General features: G+C 43.1%; 2 protein-coding genes across 2 annotated transcripts; one reads left to right on the forward strand and one right to left on the reverse strand.

The window, feature by feature from the left end:
- The first annotated feature begins 864 nt into the window (after positions 1 to 864).
- LOC138980612 (uncharacterized) lies at positions 865 to 10046 on the forward strand. The gene is made up of 5 exons (XM_070353533.1): positions 865 to 1186; positions 3481 to 3800; positions 4775 to 5122; positions 6202 to 6430; positions 7786 to 10046. Exons 2-5 carry the CDS (start codon positions 3571 to 3573, stop codon positions 7996 to 7998), a joined length of 1020 nt encoding a protein of 339 aa, XP_070209634.1. The 5' UTR covers positions 865 to 1186; positions 3481 to 3570; the 3' UTR covers positions 7999 to 10046.
- LOC138980614 (large ribosomal subunit protein uL10-like) lies at positions 9926 to 27680 on the reverse strand. The gene is made up of 10 exons (XM_070353534.1): positions 27624 to 27680; positions 24546 to 24646; positions 22443 to 22542; positions 20055 to 20130; positions 19171 to 19258; positions 17976 to 18122; positions 15571 to 15679; positions 12624 to 12700; positions 10685 to 10825; positions 9926 to 10179 (listed from the first exon to the last, which is right to left on the reverse strand). Exons 2-10 carry the CDS (start codon positions 24597 to 24599, stop codon positions 10027 to 10029), a joined length of 945 nt encoding a protein of 314 aa, XP_070209635.1. The 5' UTR covers positions 24600 to 24646; positions 27624 to 27680; the 3' UTR covers positions 9926 to 10026.
- Positions 27681 to 27693: the final 13 nt, after the last annotated feature.

Here is a 27693-nt window from a genome sequence, read left to right on the forward strand (position 1 = left end):
GCCTGACATAACAACATTTAAGATTGAGGCTTAAATGTCTTTATTTAAAATTCGGATTATACCGGTGAGCATGCTATCGTATGACGTAATTAGTTTTCTCTGTCATTATCAGATAGGAAGGTTGCAAGCGTAACGCGGCCGGACGTTTATTCTGTTACCGTAAACCACGAGCTAAGATGTTCTTTGGAGTATTTTCTTTTTCAAAGTGATATAATTATATTAACGTTGAGGATCGGTCGCAAAACTTGAAACAAAACAAAAACTGTCGGAGGGGAACAAAACGCCTTTCTTTTCTCTTTTCAAGGGTCTAGAGTCAGTCAAGGGGAAATCACTTAGTGTCAACGAAGCGGCCAGATCGCGCGCACACACACACACACGCATAAACACTCGCGCGCGCGCACGTGAGACGCACATCACACACACACTCACACACACACTCACACACACACTGACACACACACCCACATACACACACTGACACACACACACACACACACACACACTGACACACACACACACACAGCCGAGTCAGTCACCCCGACGCTAAAGTTTCATTGGGTAATGCACAAGCACCGGGCGACGAAAAAAAACCACCTGCCGAACCGTCAGATTAATGGAAAGATATGTTGAGAAATAGCCGGGTGATCGATGTTTTATCGTACGGGCCACACATTTAACCCTTTCATCGCTTCTCTTTGCAATTATACCCCGCGTTCCATTGACGCGCTAGCGGCATAGCAACATGAATATTCATGAGCGTGGTTAGCTACCGTGAGTAATGGGACATGTAGGCAATATGTGTGCTTGCTTGGTCCGCACACAGTGTGTTTTATACCGTTACCGCTTTAAAACCCGTGCTAGCAGGGCAGTCTGGCCTGAACACCAAAGACTATTACTGGAATAGTGTACCTTACAGGCATTATTACTGCCACTTGGGTTTTTGTTTCCGCTGACTTGCACAGTCAATGTGTTAGCTTGTTCTCGACTCTGGCGTGAATTGACATTGTGCGTGTGTACTGTTTGTGACACTTTCACCCGTGGGAATGTTTGTGGAGATCGAAGTCAAGGAGTCAGTGAGTTATAATGACAGTCATGTTCATAATGAATTCGTGAGGTGACAGACTGGGTCTGTGGTGTCACGATACCTTGTTTTGCCAGCTATACTATCCGGTGACTTGAAACAAGGGTAAGTTTTCTCAGTCAGTGTTTCATAGCGGATACGATTGTGTGTGTGTGTGTGTGTGTGTGTGTGTGTGTGTGTGTTTGTGTTTGTTTGTGTGTGTACCAAGTGTGTGTGTGTGTGTGTGTGTGTGTGTGCGCGCGAGTGGCAGGTGTTTGTCAGTTTTCGTCGCCCGGTGCTTGTGCATTACCCAACGAAATACGCGTTGGGGTTGCTTTAGACTGATCGAGCTGTGTGTGTGTGTGTGAGAGAGAGACAAGGGCGGATCTGGGGGGGGTTACACGGGTTACGTAACCCCCCCCACCCCCCCACCCAAAAAAGAGGTAATTTATTGGCTCAGGATGCACCAGATAGCTCTATTTTGCTTCTTTGGATAAAAAATTTTCCGGGGGGGGGGGTATGCGCCCGGACCCCCCTGGAGGCTTAGGCGCCTTCGGCGCCGTCAACTTGTATCTTCGCAGTCATTTTGTAACCCCCCCCCCCTCCAAAGTGAATTGATCCGCCCTTGGAGAGACTAAGCGAGAGAGGGTCAGAGAGAGTAACTGTCTCTCTGTCACAGTGTCTATGGATGTGTGCGTCCGTGTGTTTGCAGGAACGAGAGAGAGAGAGAGAGAGAGAGAGAGAGAGAGAGAGAGAGAGAGAGAGAGAGAGAGAGAGAGAGAGAGAGAGAGAGAGAGAGAGAGTAACTATCTCTCTGTCAGTCACAGTGTCTATGGGTGTGTGCGTCTGTGTTTGCAGGAACGACGAGAGAGAGAGAGAGACTGAGAGAGAGACACAGAGACTGACTGCAGAGACACAGAGAGAGAAAAAGACAGAGAGAGAGTCTGTCTTTGTCTATGTGTGTGCGTGTGTACGTCAGGTGAATTATTAAGCGAAGTGCATGTTTGTTTGCATGCGTGTATCACTGAACGTTCGAATCAATATTGCCTGCACATTTCTGTATAAATCTGTGCCGTATGACCTAATTTTGCGTGCCGGCGTGCAAACGATCGATTCAGTTTCAGTCGTTAATTTCTCTCCAAATTGTCTGTGCTAGTCAGTTTCCGTAGCAACAATGCAGTTTGCGCCGCCAACGCTTCTGCCATCGGGAATAAATCATGATTTTTACTTAATTGAGCATCATCTTCGACCAAGTATTGTGTCACAGTGTCTTCGTTCTGTATCCAGGTAGATCCCTTATAACGCAGCAAAGTAAAAGCGGTATCATTAAACACACAAATACACGGGTGTATAAAGATAAACAAAGGAAGACGGCATACAACCAAAAGGATCTCCGACGATTTTGTTGTTGTCACAAGTTGTTTTGTTTTGTAATGTTTGTTGAGTAATTCTCCTTTCCGTATAGCTACCACCAGTCTTACACAACCACAGACGTCGGTCCCTTTGAGGTGGTCGTTATCAGGTTTAATAGACACAGGGGCGGATCTGGGTTTTGAAAGGGGGGGGTGCAAAGTTCTTTTTTTTGTTTTTTTGTATCTTATCAGCGAAGCGCCGAACCGATGGCGCGAAGCGCCGAGCATGCTAGGGGGGTCCGGGGGCATGCCCCCCCGGAATTTTTTTTTAAAAAGGAAGCAAAATTGTGCAATCTGGTGCAATCTGAGCGTGTAAAGTGCTATTTTCAGGTGATACATTTTTCTTCTTTTTTTTTCTTCTTTTTTTTTTTTTTTTTTTTTTTGTCCCGCTGGGGGGGGGGTGCAATTGCACCCATTGCACCCCCCCCCCCAGATCCGCCCCTGAGACATGTTCGACTGGCTAAGCATTTGTTGTGACCTCGTCTGCCAATCCTTTCGGACTTTTCGCATATACCCCGGGATATCTGATCAAGACTGCGCTGTTTGAACATGAACGACATTAGGGGTGGGTTTGTGCATTATGTGTAGTGCATTGACAACATTCTTTGATAATAATTGTGTCAGTGTTTTGTGTGTGTGTGTGTGTGTGTGTGTGTGTGTGTCTGTGTGTGTGCCGTGTGTGTGTGTGTGTGTCAGTGCCGGTGTGTGTGTGTGTGTGTGTGTGTGAGCCACGTGCGTGTGTGTGTGTGTGTGTCGGTGTGTGTGTGTGTGTGTGTGTGTGTGTGTGTGTGTGACGGTGTGCCGTGTGCGGCGTGCCCTGGGTGTATTAATGTATGTCGTTGCAATTCTAAGTTTAGTTTCACTAGTCGCTTAGGCAGCTGGACCCGAGAAATAATGCCCGGCCGGATGATCAAACGATTTATAATTTTCCTCTGAAGCGCCGTCCGGATCACTGTAATTTCATTAATGGCTCACATTCATCTTTCAGTTGTTGATTTTTGATTTCAGTCACTGATAGGAGACTTGGCCGAAAAAAACCACCCCACTAAAAAAAAATCACTCAACACCACTCGATCAAAGACAAATCAGAAAACCATCATGGCGTCCGCCTATCTGGGTCCCGAGTCGCCGCGACCCATGGCGGTGATCTCCGAGGCTTACCGCGGTCACGTGCAGGATCGTCTGCCCCTGTTTCCTACGACAGAGCGCTACAGTCTCGGCAATGACTACGAGGAGCGTTTCTTCTACCTGCTACACAAGTACCTTGAGCTGGACACGACGGACAGGCTGTGCTACGTGGGCAACGCTAGAGAGAGCATTGCTGATAGGTGAGCCTATGCCAATAGAGATCATCTTCAGTGTCATCATCATCATCGTCGTCGTCGTCGTCATATTCGTCGTCGTCATCGACAGTTGTCATCATCGTCGGCATCGTCGTTGTCATCGTCATCATCATCATCATCATCATCATCATCATATCCTTATAGAGATGTATTTTAGTTCTTTCGTAGGCCGGCGTCATCATTCCTGTTTCATCTTCTTCATCATCATCGTCGTCATCACCTTCATCATTGTCGTCGTCATTATCATCATCGTTATTGCTTTCGTTTTCCGCTTTATCATATGCACCATTATCACCATCAGCAGTAGCAGCCTGGCCTAATGACAGATGTTGACAACGACAACGTGACGATGACGAGGAGGACGATGCCAATGATTTTGCATACCTTTAAAGCCCCTCAGGTAAAAAAAAAAAATAATAAAAACACAGTACAGGCAAGGCACATAGCTTGCCTTTTCTTATTAGTATACCTCTGTTGTCCTGTTAGGCCAAAAAAAATAATAGGTGTGGTTAAGGTAACATAACCAAAAAAATAGGTTAGGAAGGTAGGCAATCACTTTTTTTTTCACTTTTTTTTCTAATGTATACAAATTAAACCTACTTGACAGGGAAATAAGTGTGCGACTCGGGCGATTTCGCTTTCATTGCGTTTTCTGCACTCGTTTTCTTGTGTGTGTTTTTTTGTTTTGACAAATGTAATAAAAAGTTATAGGGTCGGCCCCTAAAAATAGGGTAGGTCGGGTTACCGTAACCACACCTATTTTTTTTTTAGGCCTTAGCAGTAGGTTTGGCGACGGAGGAGGAGGAAGAGGAGGAGGAGGAGGAGGAGGAAGAGGAGGAGGAGGAGGAGGACGACGACAGCCTAACAGTAGCCTCCCGTGTCATTCAAATCTGTCATTGTATCCCTGTCAAACATACATCCTTGCTTTTCAACGTCTTCTACTCCTCTTCCTTCCACAGGATCGAGGAGCACTTCTGCCTGGTCGAGCCCGTGCGCACTTTGGTGCCCGGTCATGTGCATTACGAGGAGACAGACGATCACAAGATGCTGCCAATCCCCCTCTCCCACGTGGGCGCGGAGGAGCATTTCAAGCAGCTGGTGCGAGATCGTGAGTGTGCCCGTGGCAGCGCCAGAAAGGGATTGTTTGACAAGATTTTGGTGCACGACGGCGTCCGTTACTTGACCGCGAAGCCGTCTGCGGTGTACTGTGACATGGTGAAGTGTCTGGCCCCTGGGGGTATGCTGCTGGTTATACACAGGCCGGCCGATCTCACTACCTTGCCTTTCTTCAGGGACGCCCAGCAGAGGTGAGTCTCAAATGGTTTCTTTGTGCCGTCGATGTTTGCTCTAACAGAAGATGACGCCGGTTCGGTCGGATATACAGTGTAACTCTGTCAAGTTCTTGTATGGATTGTGAAAGAGTGAATACACTTGCTTTTATTGAGTTACACTTTCCCACGAGTGACATCAGACATGTAGGGGAAGGGCTCCTAATATGGACCACTTTTTGTTTCAGTGCTGATAACTAGCTTGTTTTCTTGCGAAGAACTGAGTTTCATTTTGTGTTTGTGTGGTTCTCTCTTAGGTTAACCGTTAGGCCTAATTAGAGTGAAATCAGTAGCTTTGATAGACATTCAGCAAAAATTAAATACAGAAAAAATCACAAAGGGTCCATATTAGGAGCCCTTCCCCTATACGCCAGTCACCAGCACTGGGTGTGTCTGAAACACGTGGACATGAAAGTTTGCCTCAACTAAAAGGAACTAAGACATAGAGTATTCACTCTTTTGCAACCTTTTCAAACCCGACATAGCTATTTCCGGAGTTAGCCTATTTATGTGTTGGAACACCCCCCCCCCCCCTCACAGTCTCTCTCTCTCTCATCATTATATGACTTGAAGGCGTCTTCACAAACTAAAGACATCTTTGACGCTTTTTGGATCATTGGAAAAACATCGTTGTATTTGCATCACATTCTACTCTTAACGAATATAAAGGGCTGTCGCTAGCTTTGGTTCTAAAACGAAATGAGCGGAAAATAAAGTCAAGCATAATGAACTTAAAGAAGCTCCTTTGTGTGTGTGTGTGTGTGTGTGTGTGTGTGTGTGTGTGTGTGTGTGTGTGTCAGTGTGTGTGTCAGTGTGTGTGTGTGTTTAAAGTTGGAGCTCATTCACGATTTGTTTCTATTGCTGCGGGGCCACATATGCTGACACAAAAAAGACAACAACAACAAAAACCTGTCCAACTGTGACGCCAAACAGGGGACATTTTGAGACACAAAGCACAGCGGTAGGTCTAAATGATGACTCACAGGCTCTTTTCAAAAACGCTGTTTCTTCAAACAAATTGCATGACAGATGATGCTGGTTTTGCCTTTGCTCCACAGACTAGCAGACAACGACGCGTCCTACATGGACATCGTGCGCGATCTGCAGAGCGTCGGCCTCGACGTGCAGTGGGAACTGGAAGTGGTGCCAGTGCGCATGCCCAGGCGGAAGTGGCTGGCAATGATGCGGGACCGCTACCCGCCGCAGATGGAGATCATGTCGGACACGGAGATCCTGGATGGCCTGAGGGAACTGACGGAGGGAGTGCTCAAGTATGAGGGTGACTTGGTAAGTCATAGGCACCAAAAAAACACAAAAACAATTCAGAGTTTTCGGTTCCACGACTGACCCAATATTGTCCTCCCGACCGTACACAGTTTTGTTTGACCCTTTAAAAAGTTTTAAAAAAAGTTTTAAAATTTTTAAAAAAATCCCTTTTGCAGACGCTTCTTCTACACCAGCTCAGTCGAACGAGTTCGGGTCAATAAAAAGCCAGGCGCGTCTGATGAAAAGGGAGAGTTTATAATCCTGAAAAAAGAAAAGGAACTCACCAAATTGACATTTTTTTTCTTTTTATATTTAGTCAAGTTTTGACTAAATATTTTAACATCGAGGGGGAATCGAAACGAGGGTCGTGGTGTACGTGCGTGCGTGTACACACGGGGGTGTTCGGACACTGACCGAGGAGAGTCTGCACACAAAGTTGACTCTGAGAAATAAATCTCTCGCCGAACGTGGGGACGAACTCACGCTGACAGCGGCCAACTGGATACAAATCCAGCGCGCTACCGACTGAGCTACATCCCCGCCCTTGAGACTTATCTAGTCATGGGGATGTTCCGGACGTGGCATGGGGAGGGAGGGGGCTGACATCGGTCATCAAAACGGCTGTGACGTCAGTGTACACGGTGACGTCAGTGTGTTCTGTGGTACTGGAGTTGGAGTGTTACACAGACCTTGACATTTTTTTTCTATCAAAAGTTCGTAACGTGCTCATAAAGGAGCCTGGTAAGCTATAGTCCATGAAAATTGGCACTCCGGCATGTTAATTGACCAGACGTGTAGAAGGTAACATATAAAAGGTGAATGATTTTCTTAGACAGTGGCAGGCAGACCATTACTATTACTGCTGATGACGTTTATCATGAATGATATCATGACGACAAACATGTCACTTTGTGTGTAACCTTCTACAAGCCGCCCCTGCACATGTTAGCCAATTTCCGGCTATATCTTAAAGGCACAGTAAGCCTCCCGTAAACCATCACAGATACTATCAGGCTTTTACACACAGTACAAACACCCTTTCATTTAAACACTCACCGCTTGAGAACATTCTAGGTGCCCTCCGTAAAGAGCGAGCAATTTTCAAAGAATTCATTTTGCGTGGCCCTCGTAGTCAGTTGAGCCTGTGACGTCATTGCGGATTTTTTGGGAGTTGCTTCATGGCGTCAGTGAAAGGTCCGACTCCGACGTCAACTTAATTTGAGGAAGATGACGAAATGAGTCCTCAATGCTATAAATTGTGCTGGGGGAGGGGTTGAAGATTGTATCTCATCGGTCGTGGGTGTTAAGTCATTTTACTCTGCACAGACTCAACTATACTAATTGTATTTATTTATTCTTTTATTTGTCGTGATCAGGTTGAGTTTCAAGACCGACTGCTCTTCATCAAGGCAACTCACTCCAACCTAGAGAATGGCTACCCGAGCGTGCAACGCTACAGCTGTGGTCAGTATGTGCCGTTTCCACAACAGAACGACCTAAAACTGAACATGACTCTTCCACCGGACTTCGAGATGGACTCTACACGAGGAAAGCGCAGTGACTCAGGCTTCAAGTTCCTCTGGGGGTGATGGTCAGTGAGTCGACGAGGATATAAACGGTAGCTAGATTTGGAGCATTGCAAATGCATGTGTGCATGCGGGGTCTAAATTATAAGCTCTGTCTGAACTTTCCTGGACTCTTGCAATTTCTTCCGGCACAATAAGTGCTGCCGGAACGCCCATTAAGAAAGCCGGATATTCGCCTTCCGGCGGAGCCACATGCGCCATTGCAAATGCTGCAGTTTTAATAAACGAACTCGGGAAATAACTTTGTCCGGTCTGTATCATGCGTTGGTAAAGAGTGAACGCTCTTGCTTTTATTGAGGCAAGCTTTCCTCACGTGCTCCTTTTCCACGTGTTTCAGACACACCCCTCGCTTGTGACTGGTCTATGTCACATGGGGAAGTCAGTTTGCCTCAATAAATGCGAGAGTATTCCATCTTTCACAACCCACACAAACCCGACAGTTACTTTCGAATATCGTCCATTACCTGGTGTACCTATTTGATCTCCCGATTTTAGGGCAGGGATATGTTCTTGGATATATCCCGTCTTCGACGATTGCTTCATAGTGACGAGTAGAATCATTCGGCTGTGTTTGTTTGTTTGTTTAACGCCCAGCCGCGACCACGAAGGGCCATATCAGGGCGGTGCTGCTTCGACATGTAACGTGCGCCACACACATGACAGAAGTCGCAGCACAGATTGCCAATTTTAAAGTCTTAGGTATGACCCGGCCGGGGTTCGAACCCACGACCTCCCGATCACGGGGCGGACACCTTACCACTAGGCCAACCATGCCGGTATTCGGCTGTGTGAACCAGTACATTCAACTGGTACAATGGAACGCCTCTTCTAAGACCACCCTCCTTTTCAGACCGTATTCAGTGTTCTAAATTTAGTTGATGTTTTACTGTTTAAAAATGTAACCCCCATTCTACGACCTGATCTTCTTCTTCTTCTTCTTTTTTCGTGCGCACTTGGTCTTGTGCTTGCGTGTACACACGGGGGTGTTCGGACACCGAGGAGAGTCTGCACACAAAGTTGACTCTGAGAAATAAATCTCTCGCCGAACGTGGGGACGAACACTCACGCTGACAGCGGCCAACTGGATACAAATCCAGCGCGCTACCGACCGAGCTACATCCCCGCCCCGGCCTGATCGATGTTGTTGATTGTTGAAGATCTGAAAAGGGGAAGGGGTTGACTGACTGGAGCAGTGATGGACATGTTATCGCTTGTTACTTGTAATTGTAGCTGACTGTTACACTTCCTCCAAATTTAGTTATGCGTGTGTCACTGTCCACATGACTGTTGCGGGGCGAACACACACAAAAAAGTGAAAAACCTTTAAGTCCAGGGTCCACGGTGGCAGGGGGTCCTGGTGGCAACGCCCCCCAGAAGCTGGTGCTTTTTTTATTTTAATTTTATTTTTTATCTTGTAGAGGCAAAAAACAGCCTCTCCTGGAACAAAATGTATGTTATAAAATACACATTTTGCTGATCGCACCGTCGTTAAATTTTTTTTAAATCATTGCAAAATGCAGTTATTTATCAGGGATGATTGAAAAAGCAAGTGCCTGTTCAATTGAGTTGAGGGTGGAAGTTGAGTGGCGAGGAAGTAACCTAGACTAGTGTTGTTTTCCTGTGTCTGCAATGACAGAGGGTTGTGAAGTACACACAAATTATGTATGCTATGTGCTTCGACTTGCCATATAAAATTAAAGCTATTCAACAAATAAGGAAGTTATACTGTGTGCATTGTGTTCTTGGTTGCACATTTTTTCCCCACAAGAAGTATGCTCGAACAAACACAGCCCTCACAGCGTTTCGTCAAAGATTAAACTCAACAACCAGCACAGATGAAGTTGACATTGCACACATGGTGGTGTTCTTTTTCCACAGAGTACACACACACATCGACACACATCCAATCAAAAGGAAACAGCACGCACGATTAACTGACTCGCACCTTTTATTTGACAATCTGAATGTCTTCAAACAAGTCTTTTTTCTTTACTTTTTTGCTTTCAACTGATGATGGAGCCCTGAGAGCGTCTAGTCAAAGAGACCAAAGCCCATGTCATCATCCTCAGACTCCGTGTCCTCTTTCTTGGGTGCCTCTTTCTTGGGTGCCTCGCTGGCGGCTGCTGGAGCGGCTGCTGCTGCCACTGCGGCAAACTTGGATGGATCCTTTAAGTACTCTTTGGTCTGTGGAATAACAATACTCAGCTTAGCTACAGCAGACTAAAGAATACACACGGATATGGGTATTTTTGTGTGCAGCAGAATACACACTGACATAAAAAAAATCTGCAAAATCATGGAGATTTCGATTGCCTGTAAACAGCATTATTGCTTTTGTTTTGTTTTTTGAACTCTTTTTGTTTTAAACAAAGCATCATACCTAATTGAGTCATTTTATTCCTTATACAACAATTTTCAGCACAACTGCACCCATCGAACAAATTCAAATACTCAAAAATCAAAATGGGTTTATTTATGGAACACTTGTGTATCAATTAAACAAAATATTTGCAAGAATGTAGACTTATCTAGCTATCAAGTGGACAAAACAAGGTACACAGCAGACAAATATTGAACAAAGCACCGCTGAAGGGGTGGCAACTGCAACAAAGCGTCACAGAAGGGGCATACTTTCTTCTCAGCAGTGCCAAGGGTCATTATCCTACTCAAGCAAGCGTTGATCACTAACCTGTTGAGCCTCGGCAAAGTCGATGTCGGTCGTCACGGCGATGGCCAGCAGGTTCTTGAAACCGTTGACGATGGAGTGAGGCACGGAGCAAGTGGTGGGGTACTTGATGGCAAGACAAATGGCAGCCACGTTGCGGACACCCTGTAGCAACAAACCAACCAGTTAGTCAAGTTTCACTAACTCTATCTCTCTCTCTCTCATACACCCACACAGACATGGAAGATTTTCACATTGCGCACACCCTGTGTCGACAAACCAACCAGTCAGTCAAGTTTCACCAACTCTCTCTCTCTCTCATACACCCACACAGACATGGAAGATTTTCACGTTGCGCACACCCTGTGTCGACAAACCAACCAGTCAGTCAAGGTTCACCAACTCTCTCTCTCTCTCATACACTCACAGACATGGAAGATTTTCACGTTGCGCGCACCCTGTGTCGACAAACCAACCAGTCAGTCAAGTTTCACCAACTCTCTCTCTTACAAGATTTTGAGCTTGTTGTACACATGTTACATGTTGTTGACAACCTGTTTTGTGGATGTGTGGGAAGGGGGTGTTAGTGTGGGTGCTAGTTGGTTGGGGTAACCTTTTGTCAAATGTTTGATGTTGCTGTCTGCAGCACTTGGAAGTCCTGGGTATGTTGAGAGAGATTTGTTTTGATACTATCATCCTCATCTTAACTATTATGAGTTGACTATTTGCGCCTCGATATTTTATTGATGTTCTTACATTTTATGTTGTATATTGTAATGCTGTGATACACACCTGAGTTTCTGGTTGAGATAATTAAGTGTTCTATGTCTATGTGTAAACAATTTTGGTCTTTTTGTGCGTGTAATTTTTGCTTTTTTCTGTTGCGTCTATTTTTCACCATGTTTGTGAATGGTTTGTTGGCCTACACAATAAGATCAGTGTCAGTGTGTCTCTCATACACCCACACAGACATGAAAGTTTCAAAAATCCGGAAGGAAGTTGGGCAGGCCCAGGTGACCAATATGACTGCGAAAATCCTAATTAATAAAATCACAAGAAATGTGATGGTTACAATTTCCTGCATCTGAAAAATGAGCAGGCCATTTTGCAGAATCCTGCATCTCTTAATGCAAGGTGACCACCGTAGCACTCTTGTTGTTAATTCCTCTCATGTAACTCAATGACATGTAGCGACATTTCAACTGGATTCCTTTTCTCCAATTCGAGGACACTGTATGTAACACATGCAGACCTGCCAACTCTTGCTAAGCCTCAAGTGTAGCAATTCAAAAAACAAAATGGTAATTTTCAGCCTAGCAAATGGTGTTCAGCATGCAGTGCCGTAAGACAAGGACTGGGTGGCCGAGTGGTAACGCACTTGCGCTCGGAAGCGAGAGGTTGCGAGTTCGACCCTGGGTCAGGGCGTTAGCAATTTTCTCCCCCCTTTCCTAACCTAGGTGGTGGGTTCAAGTGCTAGTCTTTCGGATGAGACGAAAAACCGAGGTCCCTTCGTGTACACTACATTGGGGTGTGCACGTAAAAGATCCCACGATTGACAAAAGGGTCTTTCCTGGCAAAATTGTATAGGCATAGATAAAAATGTCCACCAAAATACCCGTGTGACTTGGAATAATAGGCCGTGAAAAGTAGGATATGCGCCGAAATGGCTGCGATCTGCTGGCCGATGTGAATGCGTGATGTATTGTGTAAAAAAAATTCCATCTCACACGGCATAAATAAATCCCTGCGCCTTGAATATGTGCGCGATATAAATTGCATAAAATAAAAAAATTAAAAAAATCCCTGCGCTTAGAACTGTACCCACGGAATACGCCCAATATAAGCCTCATATTGATAAAACATTTAAAAACATTATTTTGGCGTACGATCACTGCAGACCTACAGAAAGAATATAATTAAAATGATAATAGGTGTCCAAAAAAAACAAAACAATGTTACTGACCGACATGAAGCTGGCCTTGATGTCCTCATCAGTGATGTCAAGGATAGCAGGGCTGAAGATGGTGCCGCTGTCGTACACTGAAACATGGAACAGACAATATCACCACTGACGCATCATCAAAAACACTCCCACCAACAGTACAACTCCCCACGATGTCCTACACACATACAATTTTTGAACCACAAAATTCATTTTGCTCTAAAATCGTTTTGAGATTGCACGCATGGTGTTGTTCTTTTTCCAAAGAGTACACACACACACACACACACACACATCAGGCCTTGGAATGAGTATAAGTGGTTTAGGCGTACTGACGGGAAAATGTTGCGTTTTAAGCATTCTTAAGGGCACACGGAGGCTCTTTTCTTACAGAAATAGATAAGAACCTTGTCGTATTTACGACGAAAGGCGTATCATTCCCAGGCCCGACACATACAACACACACACATCTGATCAGAAGGTCACAAACAGCACGCACAATTAACTGACTTGTCTCACAAATTGCACGATAGCCAGCTGCACTTGCTGATGAAACAAGAATGTTTTCATTTTGTCTATAATTAAACGTTCCATAATCTTAAACTTTTGTTTTTTGATAATTGGTTATGGAAAGTTAGTCTGTTTTGGATTTCTGATTTCACATGGTTTAACCTGTGCCATTCAACACTATTAAACTATTTTTTACAAGATAAACACAACCAGCCACGTGTTCAGTGAGCTGAAGAGACGTTTAAGTGTGTGCTGCTGAATACATTTCCAGTTTTATCTTACAAGTTAACAACAGCCATGTTAGTGTTCTAACGTTGTGAAGTGCATGGGTTATTTTCCAGAGCTGTGCAACAGGAGAAACCATGTTACCAAGTTGACATTTCTTTACCTAAGTAAGACATTTTAACTATACAATTTGATTTCAATAATTAATACTGGTTACATATCGTCGCTGTCGTGCGCTAACCGTGCAACTGCAGAATCAGTGATTTTACAGGAGCCTCAAAAAACGCGTTGTCGACGGCTGCAACGTCATCCCACATTTGACATGAACTTGTTTCTTATGCTTTACCTATGTGTAAACATGTGATATAATAAAACAAGAAGAGCAAACGCTCGATCGAGTCACTTTCGCAGTTCTGAATATTATATGAGGCATCAGATGGACAGGAAGAAATTGCTATTCACAACACAATGAGTCACGTTCACATAAAATTTGAGCCCGGTCACTTTTATAGTTTCCGAGAAAAGCCCAACGTTAAGTTGTGTGTTGCCGAACAGAAAAGGCTAGTTATCTCCCTTGTTTTTCTGATAACGTTCGTAAAAGGCTACAGATGTAAATACTTTGATGTAAAGAATAATCCTACAAAGTTTCAATCACATCCGATGAACTTTGTCAAAGATATAAAATGTCTAATTTTTCCTTTGACGCTGACCTGTGACCTTGAAAAAGGTCAAAGGTCAACGAAACCATCGTTAAAGTGTAGAGGTCATTGGAGGTCACGACTAAACAAAATATGAGCCCGATCGCTTTGATAGTTTCCGAGAAAAGTTTGTCAAAGATATAAAATGTCTAATTTTTCCTTTGACGCTGACCTGTGACCTTGAAAAAGGTCAAAGGTCAACGAAACCATCGTTAAAGTGTAGAGGTCATTGGAGGTCACGACTAAACAAAATATGAGCCCGATCGCTTTGATAGTTTCCGAGAAAAGTCCAACGTTAAGGTGGTGTCTACGGACGGCCGGCCGGACGGCCGGCCGGACAGACTAACACTGACCGATTACATAGAGTCACTTTTTCTCAAGTGACTCAAAAATGCAAACTATCTAAAATGTTCGTATTATTTCATTTACACGCTTGACGACAGAAAATCTGACTGAAGTTACACGGGTAGAGAGAGAGCTAACCGTGTAAGTGGCACATATATGTCAAGAGAGAGAGAGCCTAACCGTGTAAGTGGCACTCCTAACGAACTCTCATGCACATACACGGTTAGCGTGTCCGAGAAAACAGGATTTCCGGTAAATGCGTTTACAACATGTGACAAATTAGAGCATTTCCATTGGTCGCAGACACACGATATTTATAGAAGACGTGTGAAGTCTGTGATTAGGGTTTGAGATGAAAAAACATTTTTGTCATATTTTGTCAGTTACACGGTTAGCGCACGACAGCGACGATATTTATCCTTGGCCTACAGAGAAAGATATAGAAATACTTAAGTTAACAAGAAGAGCAAACGCTCGATCGAGTCACTTTCGCAGTTCTGAATATTATATGAGGCATCAGATGGACAGGAAGAAATTGCTATTCACAACACAATGAGTCACGTTCACATAAAATTTGAGCCCGGTCACTTTTATAGTTTCCGAGAAAAGCCCAACGTTAAGTTGTGTGTTGCCGAACAGAAAAGGCTAGTTATCTCCCTTGTTTTTCTGATAACGTTCGTAAAAGGCTACAGATGTAAATACTTTGATGTAAAGAATAATCCTACAAAGTTTCAATCACATCCGATGAACTTTGTCAAAGATATAAAATGTCTAATTTTTCCTTTGACGCTGACCTGTGACCTTGAAAAAGGTCAAAGGTCAACGAAACCATCGTTAAAGTGTAGAGGTCATTGGAGGTCACGACTAAACAAAATATGAGCCCGATCGCTTTGATAGTTTCCGAGAAAAGTCCAACGTTAAGGTGGTGTCTACGGACGGCCGGCCGGACAGACTAACACTGACCGATTACATAGTCACTTTTTCTCAAGTGACTCAAAAAGAAAAAAATATATGCTATTCTTGTTGTTGCGTATCTGTATCATTATCTAACTGAAATATAGTAAAGAGAATACATTTTAGTTGCCATTTAATATGTTATAATCATCTAAAGGACTGAAAATGCATGTCACAAAATGGTACACAGCTCTGGAGAAAACCCCACAACCTGACTGGTACAAACAGCCACTCACCGTTCTCCACTTGCAGCCCGTAGGTGAAGGGAGAGATGTTCAACATGTTCAGCAACGTGGACTCGGACTGACCCACTCTCTCGCCCGACTTGATCAAGTTCACCTCGTTCTGAGGAACACAACAATCATCACGCTTATTTTCCACAACATAACAAAAATCTCACTGTATTTACACATGTCATGCATTTAGAGCGCTTACTTCCCTTTATCAGATTATTTCCACAACGTAACAACGATTGTTTGTTTGCTTAACGCCCAGCCGACCACGAAGGGCCATATCAGGGCGGTGCTGCTTTGACATTTAACGTGCGCCACACACAAGACAGAAGTCGCAGCACAGGCTTCATGTATTTTCTGTCACATTATTCTGACACTGGACCAACCAGTCCTAGCACTAACCCCATAATGCCAGACGCCAGGCGGAGCAGCCACTAGATTGCCAATTTTAAAGTCTTAGGTATGACCCGGCCGGGGTTCGAACCCACGACCTCCCGATCACGGGGCAGACGCCTTACCACTAGGCCAACCGTGCCGGTCGTAACAACGATTATGCATACATTTCTGTGATGGTCTGTTGGCTTATCAACCTAAACTGGCTTCTTTATAGTAAACTTCCAAGTATTATTTAGGTTTCAAATGTACCATGTTCACAATGTCAACTACTGTATTTTTCACCAATCAAATATGACAGTTTAGACAAACCTACTTCAAAACACATGTTTTTCTTTTATACAAATATTTTGATGCCCAAATCAAATTCCAAACCAAGAAAGAAACCCTGTATGTTTCCCTTTAAAGTATCTTCTACCTACCTTCTTTTAAAAAAAATCAAATCCCTCTGAAAACGTTTTTACTTAGTGGCATAGGTGCACACGGGGTTCAAAAACTGCTTGAAATTTCCTGGACTCTTGCTTCAGACCTTTTTTTCCTCCCAGCACACTACTGCCAGAACACCTCCCAAATAAGGCTAAGGCAAAAAAAAAAAAAGTCTGTTTACGGTAACATAGGCCAAAAAAAAAAAAAAAGAGGTCTGTTTACGGTAACATAGGCCAAAAAAATAGGGTCGGTAGGTCGGGATTCCCCCCCCCCCCCCCCCTCAAAAAACCCCATATTTTTACGTTATTTTATTTCCCCCCCCCCCCAAATGCCAAAAACAAGAAGAGCAAACGCTCGATTCTGAATATTATATGAGGCATCAGATGGACAGGAAGAAATTGCTATTCACAACACAATGAGTCACGTTCACATAAAATTTGAGCCCGGTCACTTTTATAGTTTCCGAGAAAAGCCCAACGTTAAGTTGTGTGTTGCCGAACAGAAAAGGCTAGTTATCTCCCTTGTTTTTCTGATAACGTTCGTAAAAGGCTACAGATGTAAATACTTTGATGTAAAGAATAATCCTACAAAGTTTCAATCACATCCGATGAACTTTGTCAAAGATATAAAATGTCTAATTTTTCCTTTGACGCTGACCTGTGACCTTGAAAAAGGTCAAAGGTCAACGAAACCATCGTTAAAGTGTAGAGGTCATTGGAGGTCACGACTAAACAAAATATGAGCCCGATCGCTTTGATAGTTTCCGAGAAAAGTCCAACGTTAAGGTGGTGTCTACGGACGGACGGCCGGCCGGCCGGCCGGACAGACTAACACTGACCGATTACATAGAGTCACTTTTTCTCAAGTGACTCAAAAAGTCTAGGGTCGCGCGAAAAAAATAGGGTCGGTCGGGTTACCGTAAACAGACTATTTTTTTTGTGTGCCTAATATCTCCTCTTTTACTACAGGTAGGAATCTTGCAAGAACTGCATGTACCCCAATTGTAAGCTACACATCAAATTTCAGTTCAATCGACCCATATGTACCAGAGATCTTAGCCCCCCCCCCCCCCCCCCCCCAAATAGTCTGTTTACCGTAACATTGGCCAAAAAATAGGGTCGGTAGGTCGGGACCATATTTTTAAGTTATCTTGCCAAAAAACAAAGACTTTTTTCTCTCCCCAAATGCCAAAAAAAGTTTAGGTTCGCGCGAAAAAATAGGGTCGGTCGGGATACCGTATATTTTTTTGTGGGGCCTTATCTAAGTTTGGCAGACAGTGATATCTATACACCACCGTTTATACGGCGGTGTAAAAAGCCAGAATTTGGACTTCTGGCATTTGCCACATGCAACCCAGCTTAGTGTGTGACTAACTTCGTGACACACACAATTACAAAATCACACACACACACAATTACAAAATCACACACACACTATTACAAAATTACACATACACACACCATTACAAAATCACCACACAATTACAAAATCATACACACATACACACAATTACAAAATCACACACACACACATTTACAAAATCACACACACACACACACTTACAAAATCACACACACACTGAAACCTACCAGGATTTCAATGGTTCCCTTGGTGATCTTGGTGGGGATCTGCAGAGCCTGGAAGAAGGAGGTCTTCTCTGGTCCCAGCGTGGTGCCCTGGGCGGGGATCTTGACATCCAGGGGGGCCAGGGCTCCGGTACGGGCAGGGGCTTGGACCTGACACCACAAAACTGATGGTTAAACACAAAATACTAAACGACCCGACACCACACAACTGATGGTTAAACAAACAATACTAAACGACCTGACACCACACAACTGATGGTTAAACAAACAATACTAAACGACCTAACACCATAACACTGAAGGTAAAACAAACAATACTAAACGACCTGACACCACAAAACTGATGGTTAAACACAAAATACTAAACGACCCGACACCACACAACTGATGGTTAAACAAACAATACTAAACGACCTGACACCACAAAACTGATGGTAAAACAAACAATACTAAACGACCTAACACCATAACACTGATGGTTAAACACACAAGACTGCAACAGTACAAAACCCGACACCACAAACTGCTGTTTTTCCCCCACTTTAATGATCACAAATTGCTCGTGTCGCTCTTTAAGTTGAGGTACACAAGCATTTGTTTGGGCATCAGTAAAAAGGGTAAAAACGGCGTGGCAAGCAGAACTCTCACTGTAAGATGGCCCTGAGCGTGAACAGCTCAGGATTGCAGAAGAAGGAGAAAGAGAAGGAGCAGGGTTCCTGCAGGGCAGAGCTGATACAATTCAATGAGTTTTCAAGGACATTTCCAGGACCAAATAAATGCTTTTCAAGGACATGATTTTCCTCAAATTAATGCAAAGCACCAAGCTTACCTTCAGTTTTTCAAGTCTGCAAACTATTAGTCATTCAGTAGTTGTTTCCCTTGCCAACTTCCGGGAAGGGAAGCAACTACGGGTGACTAGTAATAGTTAGTTCGTCTACTTTCGTTTTCACTCGATCTTTTATTCTCCCAAAATGTGTGTACTGTATTTGACGAAAAAAAAGGGGGTTGCATTTTTTTTAAATAAGACAAGCTGCTGACGAAATGTATAGGCAACAATTTGGAAAAATCAAGTACTTTTCAATGACTATTTAACAAAACTCTATTTTCAAGCACTTTTCAAGGCCTGGAAAAGGTTTTCCAATTTTCAAGGAGTTTTCCAGGGTTCAAGGACTCTGTACGAACCCTGAAGGAGGTTTACCTTGTTGGCCAACAGCAGCTCGCGTATCTCCACCAGATCCTCACGGGTGAACACAAAACCCACGTTGTTCTTGATGCATGGCAGCAGCCTGCAAATAATATAGCACGGTTCTATAGCGCAAATCCCACAAAAACCAGCTCTAAGAGTATTACATTTACAACTCCAAAGCCACATACATAAAATCGAAAAATATACCACAAACACACAAAAACAAAAAAATATCAAAATAAAACTGAGGGCAAAGTGATTTTTGATTGCAAAAGAACCAGTTCCTGTAAATGCTAATGAGATTCCGAAATTTCCATTTTTAATGACAGTCAAGATACAGTTGAACCCCCTTTTTATTTTTAAGACTTCCTCCCTTTTAAGACCTTTCTTTCTTTATTTGGTTTTTAACATCGTTTTCAACCACGAAGGTTATATCGCGACGGGGAAAGAGGGGAGATGGGATAGAGCCACTTGTCAATTGTTTCTTGTTCACAAAAGCACTATATCAAAAATTTGCTCCAGGGGCTTGCAACGTAGTACAATATATTACCTCACTGGGAGAATGCAAGTTTCCAGTACAAAGGACTTAACATTTCTTACATACTGCTTGACTAAAATCTTTACAAACATTGACTATATTCTATACAAGAAACACTTAACAAGGGTAAAAGGAGAAACAGAATCCGTTAGTCGCCTCTTACGACATGCTGGGGAGCATCGGGTAAATTCTTTCCCCTAACCCGCAGGGGGGTTTTAAGACCTTAGTTTTCTGGATTTCTTATTCTTATCTTCTGTAAATGTACCCCCATTTTGTGACTCCTTCCCTTTTAAGACATGATTTTTTCAGATTTGTGGAGGTCTTAAAAGGGGGGGATCCACTGTACACAATTTCTCACTTTTCCAAGGCAGGGTTGTTCTCCAGGTGGCCCCTGATGGCTTTGCGCATCATGGTGTTCTTGCCCATAAGCACCACTGAAAAAGAAAACAAGTCGCGTAAGGCGAAAATACATTTAGTCAAGTAGCTGTCGAACTCACAGAATGAAACTGAACGCAATGCAACGCAGCAAGACCGTATACTCGTAGCATCGTCAGTCCACCGCTCATGGCAAAGGCAGTGAAATTGACAAGAGCGGGGTAGTAGTTGCGCTGAGAAGGATAGCACGCTTTTCTGTACCTCTCTTCGTTTTAACTTTCTGAGCGTGTTTTTAATCCAAACATATCATATCTATATGTTTTTGGAATCAGGAACCGACAAGGAATAAGATGAAAGTGTTTTTAAATTGATTTCGAAAATTTAATTTTGATCATAATTTTTATATTTTTAATTTTCAGAGCTTGTTTCTAATCCAAATTGAAATATAACATATTTAATGTTTTTGGAATCAGAAAATGATGAAGAATAAGATAAACGTAGGATCGTTTTATAATTTTTTTATTTTATTTTACAATTTTCAGATTTTTAATGACCAAAGTCATTAATTAATTTTTAAGCCACCAAGCTGAAATGCAATACCGAAGTCTGGGCTTTGTTGAAGATTACTTGACCAAAATTTCAACCAATTTAATTGAAAAATGAGAGTGTAACAGTGCCGCCTCAACTTTCACGAAAAGCCGGATATGACGTCATCAAATACATTTATCATAAAAAAGAAAACAAGAAGAGCAAACGCTCGATCGAGTCACTTTCGCAGTTCTGAATATTATATGAGGCATCAGATGGACAGGAAGAAATTGCTATTCACAACACAATACAGATGTAAATAATTTGATGTAAAGAATAATCCTATAAAGTTTGAATCAAATCCGATGAATAGTTTCAGAGATATGATATTTCAATTTTTTTCCTTCAAGACATACCTGTGACCTTGAAAAAGGTCAAAGGTCACCAAAGCAGACGTCAAAGTGTAGAGGTCACTGGGAGTCACGTTCACATAAAATTTGAGCCCGGTCACTTTTATAGTTTCCGAGAAAAGCCCAACGTTAAGTTGTGTGTTGCCGAACAGAAAAGGCTAGTTATCTCCCTTGTTTTTCTGATAACGTTCGTAAAAGGCTACAGATGTAAATACTTTGATGTAAAGAATAATCCTACAAAGTTTCAATCACATCCGATGAACTTTGTCAAAGATATAAAATGTCTAATTTTTCCTTTGACGCTGACCTGTGACCTTGAAAAAGGTCAAAGGTCAACGAAACCATCGTTAAAGTGTAGAGGTCATTGGAGGTCACGACTAAACAAAATATGAGCCGGATCGCTTTGATAGTTTCCGAGAAAAGTCCAACGTTAAGGTGGTGTCTACGGACGGCCGGCCGGCCGGACGGCCGGCCGGACAGACTAACACTGACCGATTACATAGAGTCACTTTTTCTCAAGTGACTCAAAAACGTCTGAGGATATCATACCCAGGAACTCTCATGTCAAATTTCATAAAGATCGGCCAAGTAGTTTAGTCTGAATCGCTCTACACACACACAGACAGACAGACACACACACAGACAGACAGACAGACAGACACACACACATACACCACGACCCTCGTCTCGATTCCCCCCTCTATGTTAAAACATTTAGTCAAAACTTGACTAAATGTAAAAACTTGATAGATGTATACACAAGAACATGTAGCAGAGCTCAATAAAAGAACTGGAATTTTAAGGCAAACTACCCTGCTAACATTATACTTCTCGTGCAGTTTAAGAATGAGGTTTGGCACCAATCAAAGGTCACCCTCACCAAACGGACTGCAATAATGAACCATCTTAATTAATCATGGATTACTCATGTATAATTATCTGACAAGTGACTTAAATTAAAGTGGCTTGGAAAGCACGTCACATGGATCAGTCTCAGAATTAAAAAATAACCACACAAAGCCTGATGGTCCAGCCAAGTGACCACAAGCCTTAACACTGAGGACCTTCCGTAAGATAAGTCATGCAAGTCTCATCTTTTTTTGATTTCTTTTTTTTATTAATTATACATTTACACTCTTCTGAAGAAACAGTCACCACATAAAGTGCTGAGACCAGCTGTGCTGCAGCAGGTCACTAAGAATTGTAGTAACTGTGTAGTAACAATGTATCAACACGCTGGAATGCAGGCGTTAGATGGACTTTACAGGAAGCGACTTAAGCTAACCGTCTGAGCGGATATATCGATACCTGGTCAGATAAAGCCACATGAGTGGGTACAGATATATCCGTGCCTGGGAGATAATGAGTTAAAAAAGAGGGAGTCTTAAATTGGGGGTCTCTAAGGGGGGGTTCCACTGTATTGCTGTACTCACCAGCCCTTCCTCGCAGAGCCTGGCGGATCTGCTGCATCTGCTTGGAGCCCACATTGTCAGCGTTGACGATGAAGCACTTGGGGAACTCATCAAACAGTTGCTGTGGAAAAACAACACCCATCCAGTTCAACAGCCATTTTTTTTCTTTTTTTTTTTAGACGGGCGCAGTGGCGTGGTGGTAAGACATCGGCCTCCTAATCGGGAGGTCGTGAGTTCGAATCCCAGTCGCTGCCGCCTGGTGGGTTAAGAGTGGAGATTTTTCCGATCTCTTAGGTCAACTTGTGTGCAGACCTGCTAGTGACTTAACCCCCTTTGTGTGTACACGCAAGCACAAGACCAAATGCTGTTATCCATGTCAAAGTTCAGTGGGTTATAGAAATAAGAAAATACTCAGCATGCCTCCCTCGAAATCGGCGTATGCTGCCAGAATGGCGGGGTAAAAATGGTCACACGCGTAAAAATCAATTTGTGCTAAAATCATGAGTGAACGTGCGAGTCTAAGCCAATCAACGAAGAAGAAGAAGAAAAAGATCTAGAGAGCATACTCATACATTTTCTGTTTCTTGCTGTGTATCAAAAAAGGAAGCTCTGCATAATAACCAAATCAACAATTATTCTAGTATAAGCACAATGACAAATTTACACCTGTTTCAGTTCAATTTAACGAAGCAAGGGAATTGCATACTGACAAAGGCAATGCTTTCTTTCTTTATTTGGTGTTTAACGTCGTTTTCAACCGTTCAAGGTTATGTCGCGACGGGGAAAGAGGGGGGATGGGATAGAGCCACTTGTTAATTGTTTCTTGTTCACAAAAGCACTAATCAAAAATTTGCTCCAGGGGCTTGCAACGTAGTACAATATATTACCTTACTGGGAGAATGCAAGTTTCCAGTACAAAGGACTTAACATGTCTTACACATACTGCTTGACTAAAATCTTTACAAACATTGACTATATTCTATACAAGAAACACTTAACAAGGGTAAAAGGAGAAACAGAATCCGTTAGTCGCCTCTTACGACATGCTGGGGAGCATTGGGTAAATTCTTCCCCCTAACCCGTGGGCGGTAAAGTCAAAGCTATGGCGGAACCTCTGGCGCAAATGAAAAATATGAAGTAAGGCTGCCCATACTTCAGCACCAGATTTCAATATGTAGTATAAACTAAAGCCTTGATGAAAGTGCGGAAAACATTGTCATTGAGACTGCAGCTCTCCGACACACCACAAGAAGCCATGCATTGCGCATGAGTTTTTTTGCTTTTGAACAATATCTGACAATTTGAGAAAAGCGTCCTCTATGTCTTACTCTTTCGAAAGACTAATGTTGGGTTTGGTGATTGCCTAGGTGCAGCAAGCTCTACGCATTTTCATACTGCCTATTCAAGGTAGTGTACATGAGCTGTTTTTTGAGTCGCATTGAGGTCTAGAGGACAAAGGCATCCCTTTGGACAAAAGTGGGCTATATCTCGAATAACCCCCACCAGAGATATCATATCCCGTAAATGTGTCATCACTACGCATTCCTGTAAAACAGACAATCCCACATTACGGTATGAGCTTACTGTTTGTGGATACTCATGCAACTAGTGGGGTTGAGATTTTGCCAAAAAGAGATAGTTGTGTTAACCAAAGGTGTCTTCTTCTTCTGGGTTCGTGGACTGAAACTCCCACGTACACCTGTTTTTTTGCATTAGTGGAATTTTACGTGTATGACCGTTTTTACCCCGCCATTTAGGCGGCCATACGCCGCTTTCGGAGGAAGCATGCCGGGTATTTTCGTGTTTCTATGACCCACCGAACTCTGACATGGATTACAGGATCTTTTTCGTGCGCACTTGGTCTTGTGCTTGCGTGTACACACGAAGGGGGATAAGTTGACCTGGGAGATCGGAAAAATCGCCACACTTAACCCACCAGGCGGCCGCGATTCGAACCCTCGACCTTCCGATTGAGAGGCCGACGTCTTACCACCCCGCCACAGCGCCCGTCAACCAAAGGTGTCTAGACTATCTTTAAGGACAGTATCTGACGGCCATGTGCCGCCGTTTGCCCTCCATAGGCAACTACGCATATAAAACTGCAAGGAAACATGTTGTACTTACAGTAATCTTAAGGAAGTAGTTGGACTTCCAGGTGGACTTGTCTTCCTTGACCATCTTTGTGTGTCAGGGATTGCAGGAAAACAGCAATTTAAAGACAAGAACTGAAACAAGAAGTAGCAGAACATAATTTTAATATTGGGGAACTTAAAAAAAAAAGTGCAAGAAAACAAATCAGATATTTCGTTTTTCAGCAAACTATTCTTATTTGTTCAGTGTAAGGCCTAAAAAAAAAATAGGTGTGGTTACGGTAACCCGACCTACCCTATTTTTAGGGGCCGATCCTATAACTTTTTATTACATTTGTCAAAAAAAAAGAAAAAAAGAAAAAGTGCAAAAAACGCAATGAAAGCGAAAGCGCCCGTGTCGCACACTTATTTCCCTGTCAAGTAGGTTTAATTTGTATACATTAGAAAAAAAAAGTTAAAAAAAAAAAAAAGTGATTGCCAACCTACCTACCCTATTTTTTTTGGCTATGTTACCGTAACCACACCTATTTATTTTTTCGAAGTGGATTCACAACGCGCGGCGCGTTGTGAATCGCAGCGATTTACGACGCGCGGCGCTTCGAGGAGCGCTGGGATTCACAACGCGCGGTGTATTCCGATCGCAAAGCTTACAACAGCAACAAACAGTCAAAACCCTAAAAACATAGCACCAGTCTATTTCTTTGTCTCAGTGTCACTCTTTCACTTCCTTCACCGTACGATATCGATGCGCTGATGTCAACACAATTCCAAGTTCCGGTGGTAATCACAGTCTTCTGTGACCACCCCAACAATCCTGTGATCACCCCACATATCTGTGATCACCATCTACTCTGACCACCCCTCTCCTTTTATTACATTACCATCATGCATGAGTGGGTATTTTTCCAAGTGAGTTTGGGTGAGTTTTAGCAGATTTGCATTGTGGGTGTTATCTAAACAACAAAACTTGAAATGAGGGTCAGGCCGCAGTTTTCTCCCCCCTTTCCTAACCTAGGTGGTGGGTTCAAGTGCTAGTCTTTCGAATGAGACGAAAAACCGAGGTCCCTTCGTGTACACTACATTGGGGTGTGCACGTTAAAGATCCCACGATTGACAAAAGGGTCTTTCCTGGCAAAATTGTATAGGCAGATAAAAATGTCCACCAAATACCCGTTTGACTTGGAATAAAGGCCGTGAAAGGTGAATGCTCGCCTAATAGGCTACTGAGCTTTACTGGCCGATGTGAATGCGTTATATATTGTGTGTAAAAAATGTCTGTTTGTCTGTCTGTCTGTAAAAAATTCCATTTCAAACGGCAGAAATTAATATGTAAGCGCCTAGGGCTATATCTAGATTAGGCGCATAAAAAAATGATCACAATAATAATAATAATATTACTTATTATGCTTTAGATCCAGAGAATCATTTATTTGCTGATTTTAATGTATTAGGCCTATAGAACATTTGCTTTTAAAAAATGCTTTAGATTAAGAGAATAATTTAATTGAAATTGTTGATTTGAATGTTTTAGTACAATTTTAATGTAATATTTCATGTTTAAAAAAATATAAATATTAAAATTACAAATGTTGGCAAACTTTATCATGACTTCGTTGAATCTGTCTTTGCACCTTCCATTTCAATATCAGTTCCTATGTACCCTGCCATGCAAACATAGCAAATGAAAAAAAAAGAAAACACAGACAAAAACGAACCGCCTCAAGAGTCGCTGCGCTGGTGAGGGCGCCGCGCTCTGTAAATCGCGGCGATTCACAACGCGCCGCGCGTTGTGAATGGCTACCAGTAAGTTCGTCACTCGGTAGATTCGTCACCGGTCCCAGTAACTTCGCCACAGTAGTCCGAGCACGGCTCTCTCTCTCTCAGTCTCTCTCTCTCTCTCCCACCTCCTTCCACCCCTCCCTCTGCTCACATTGAGTTTCTCTGCCTCCTTGACAGTGAGGTTGAAGTCGTGTGTGTGTGTGTGTTAGTGAGTGTGTGTGTGTGACGGTGTGTGTGCGATGGTGTGTGTGAGTGTTTGTGCGTGTGTACGTGCGTGTGTGTGTGTGTGTTTTAGTGAGTGTGTGTGTATGTGCGATGGTGTGTGTGAGTTTTTGTCAGTGCGTGTGTACGTGCGTGTGTGTGCGTGCGTGCGTGTCATGGATGTGGGTGTATGTACGTCCGTCTCTCTCTCTCTCTCTCTCTCTCTCTCTCTCACTACAGGCTGTTGAGAACTGCTCAATGAGTAGATCTGGGGTTTTAAAATAACAACGCTCGGACTGTGTCGTCTGAAAACTGCTCAGTTGAGAACTGCACAATGAGTAGATCTCGGGTTTTCAAATAACCTCTCTCTCTCTCCCTCTCTCTCCCTCCCTCTCTCTCTCTCTCTCTAAAAAATATGAATCTTGAATCTCTCCCACAAATCAAACATCTGAAAGCATAAGCTCTTTAGCATAAACACCCGCCCACCCCTGCCGGTAACTTCGTCATAGGTGACGAATCTACCGTGTGACGAACTTACTGGTAGCCTTGTGAATCGCTTGCCTTATTTTTTGGCCTTAAGTTATGAAAATATTCGGAATAAACCATTGATTTGAAAACAGACTTTAAACAAAGAAGCCTTAAACCTGTTGGTTAGTCACTTAGTCAGGTTAGTGTCATCACTTGCACCAGAAACTCGCCAGTAAATACAGCACCCTATACTCACATGACATGTATCATTGTATACGTGACTATCCCCCAAATTCGATTTATTCGAAAACGCACCGAGCAGTGCTGTTGATCGAACTTTGGACCTTGTATGACCTTATGCTAATTATACCGCTTGAAATTGGCGGAGAAACAGCCAGTCTGAAGTTAATTTTACATGTCACGTGAGTATAGGATGCTGTATGTATGTCTCTGGCTGTATTTACTGGCGTGTATAAAAGAACACGTGGGTCCGAAAATTATCATTTCAAGTTCAACCACGTCTCCCACTAATAATTCTGGTACGAAATCTTCAAACCCGTAAGATAAGAACACATGGTACTCTGCCTCAAAATCTACGTTCAATAATCGTCAATTAAAACATAAATTTCAAGCAATTTCACCCGGCTCCAACACATGGCCATACCTATTCAGTCAAAATGTCGTCGCAAGAGGAAGTAGAACACCACGTGATTTTCCAATGAATTTCCGGTGTC

This window comes from Littorina saxatilis, linkage group LG11, assembly GCF_037325665.1.
Source record: "Littorina saxatilis isolate snail1 linkage group LG11, US_GU_Lsax_2.0, whole genome shotgun sequence".
NCBI lineage: Eukaryota > Metazoa > Mollusca > Gastropoda > Littorinimorpha > Littorinidae > Littorina > Littorina saxatilis.

Excerpts from the sequence above, each read along its gene's own strand:
- LOC138980612 (XM_070353533.1), top strand. The coding sequence starts at position 3,571 with ATGGCGTCCGCCTATCTGGGTCCCGAGTCGCCGCGACCCATGGCGGTG. Across the intron at positions 3,801-4,774 it reads AGAGAGAGCATTGCTGATAG|GATCGAGGAGCACTTCTGCC; the intron begins GTGAGCCTATGC and ends TTCCTTCCACAG. Across the intron at positions 5,123-6,201 it reads TTCAGGGACGCCCAGCAGAG|ACTAGCAGACAACGACGCGT; the intron begins GTGAGTCTCAAA and ends TTTGCTCCACAG.
- LOC138980614 (XM_070353534.1), bottom strand. The coding sequence starts at position 24,599 with ATGGTCAAGGAAGACAAGTCCACCTGGAAGTCCAACTACTTCCTTAAG. Across the intron at positions 18,123-19,170 it reads AGCTGCTGTTGGCCAACAAG|GTCCAAGCCCCTGCCCGTAC; the intron begins GTAAACCTCCTT and ends TTGTGGTGTCAG. Across the intron at positions 12,701-15,570 it reads CGGGCTGCAAGTGGAGAACG|TGTACGACAGCGGCACCATC; the intron begins GTGAGTGGCTGT and ends TCCATGTTTCAG.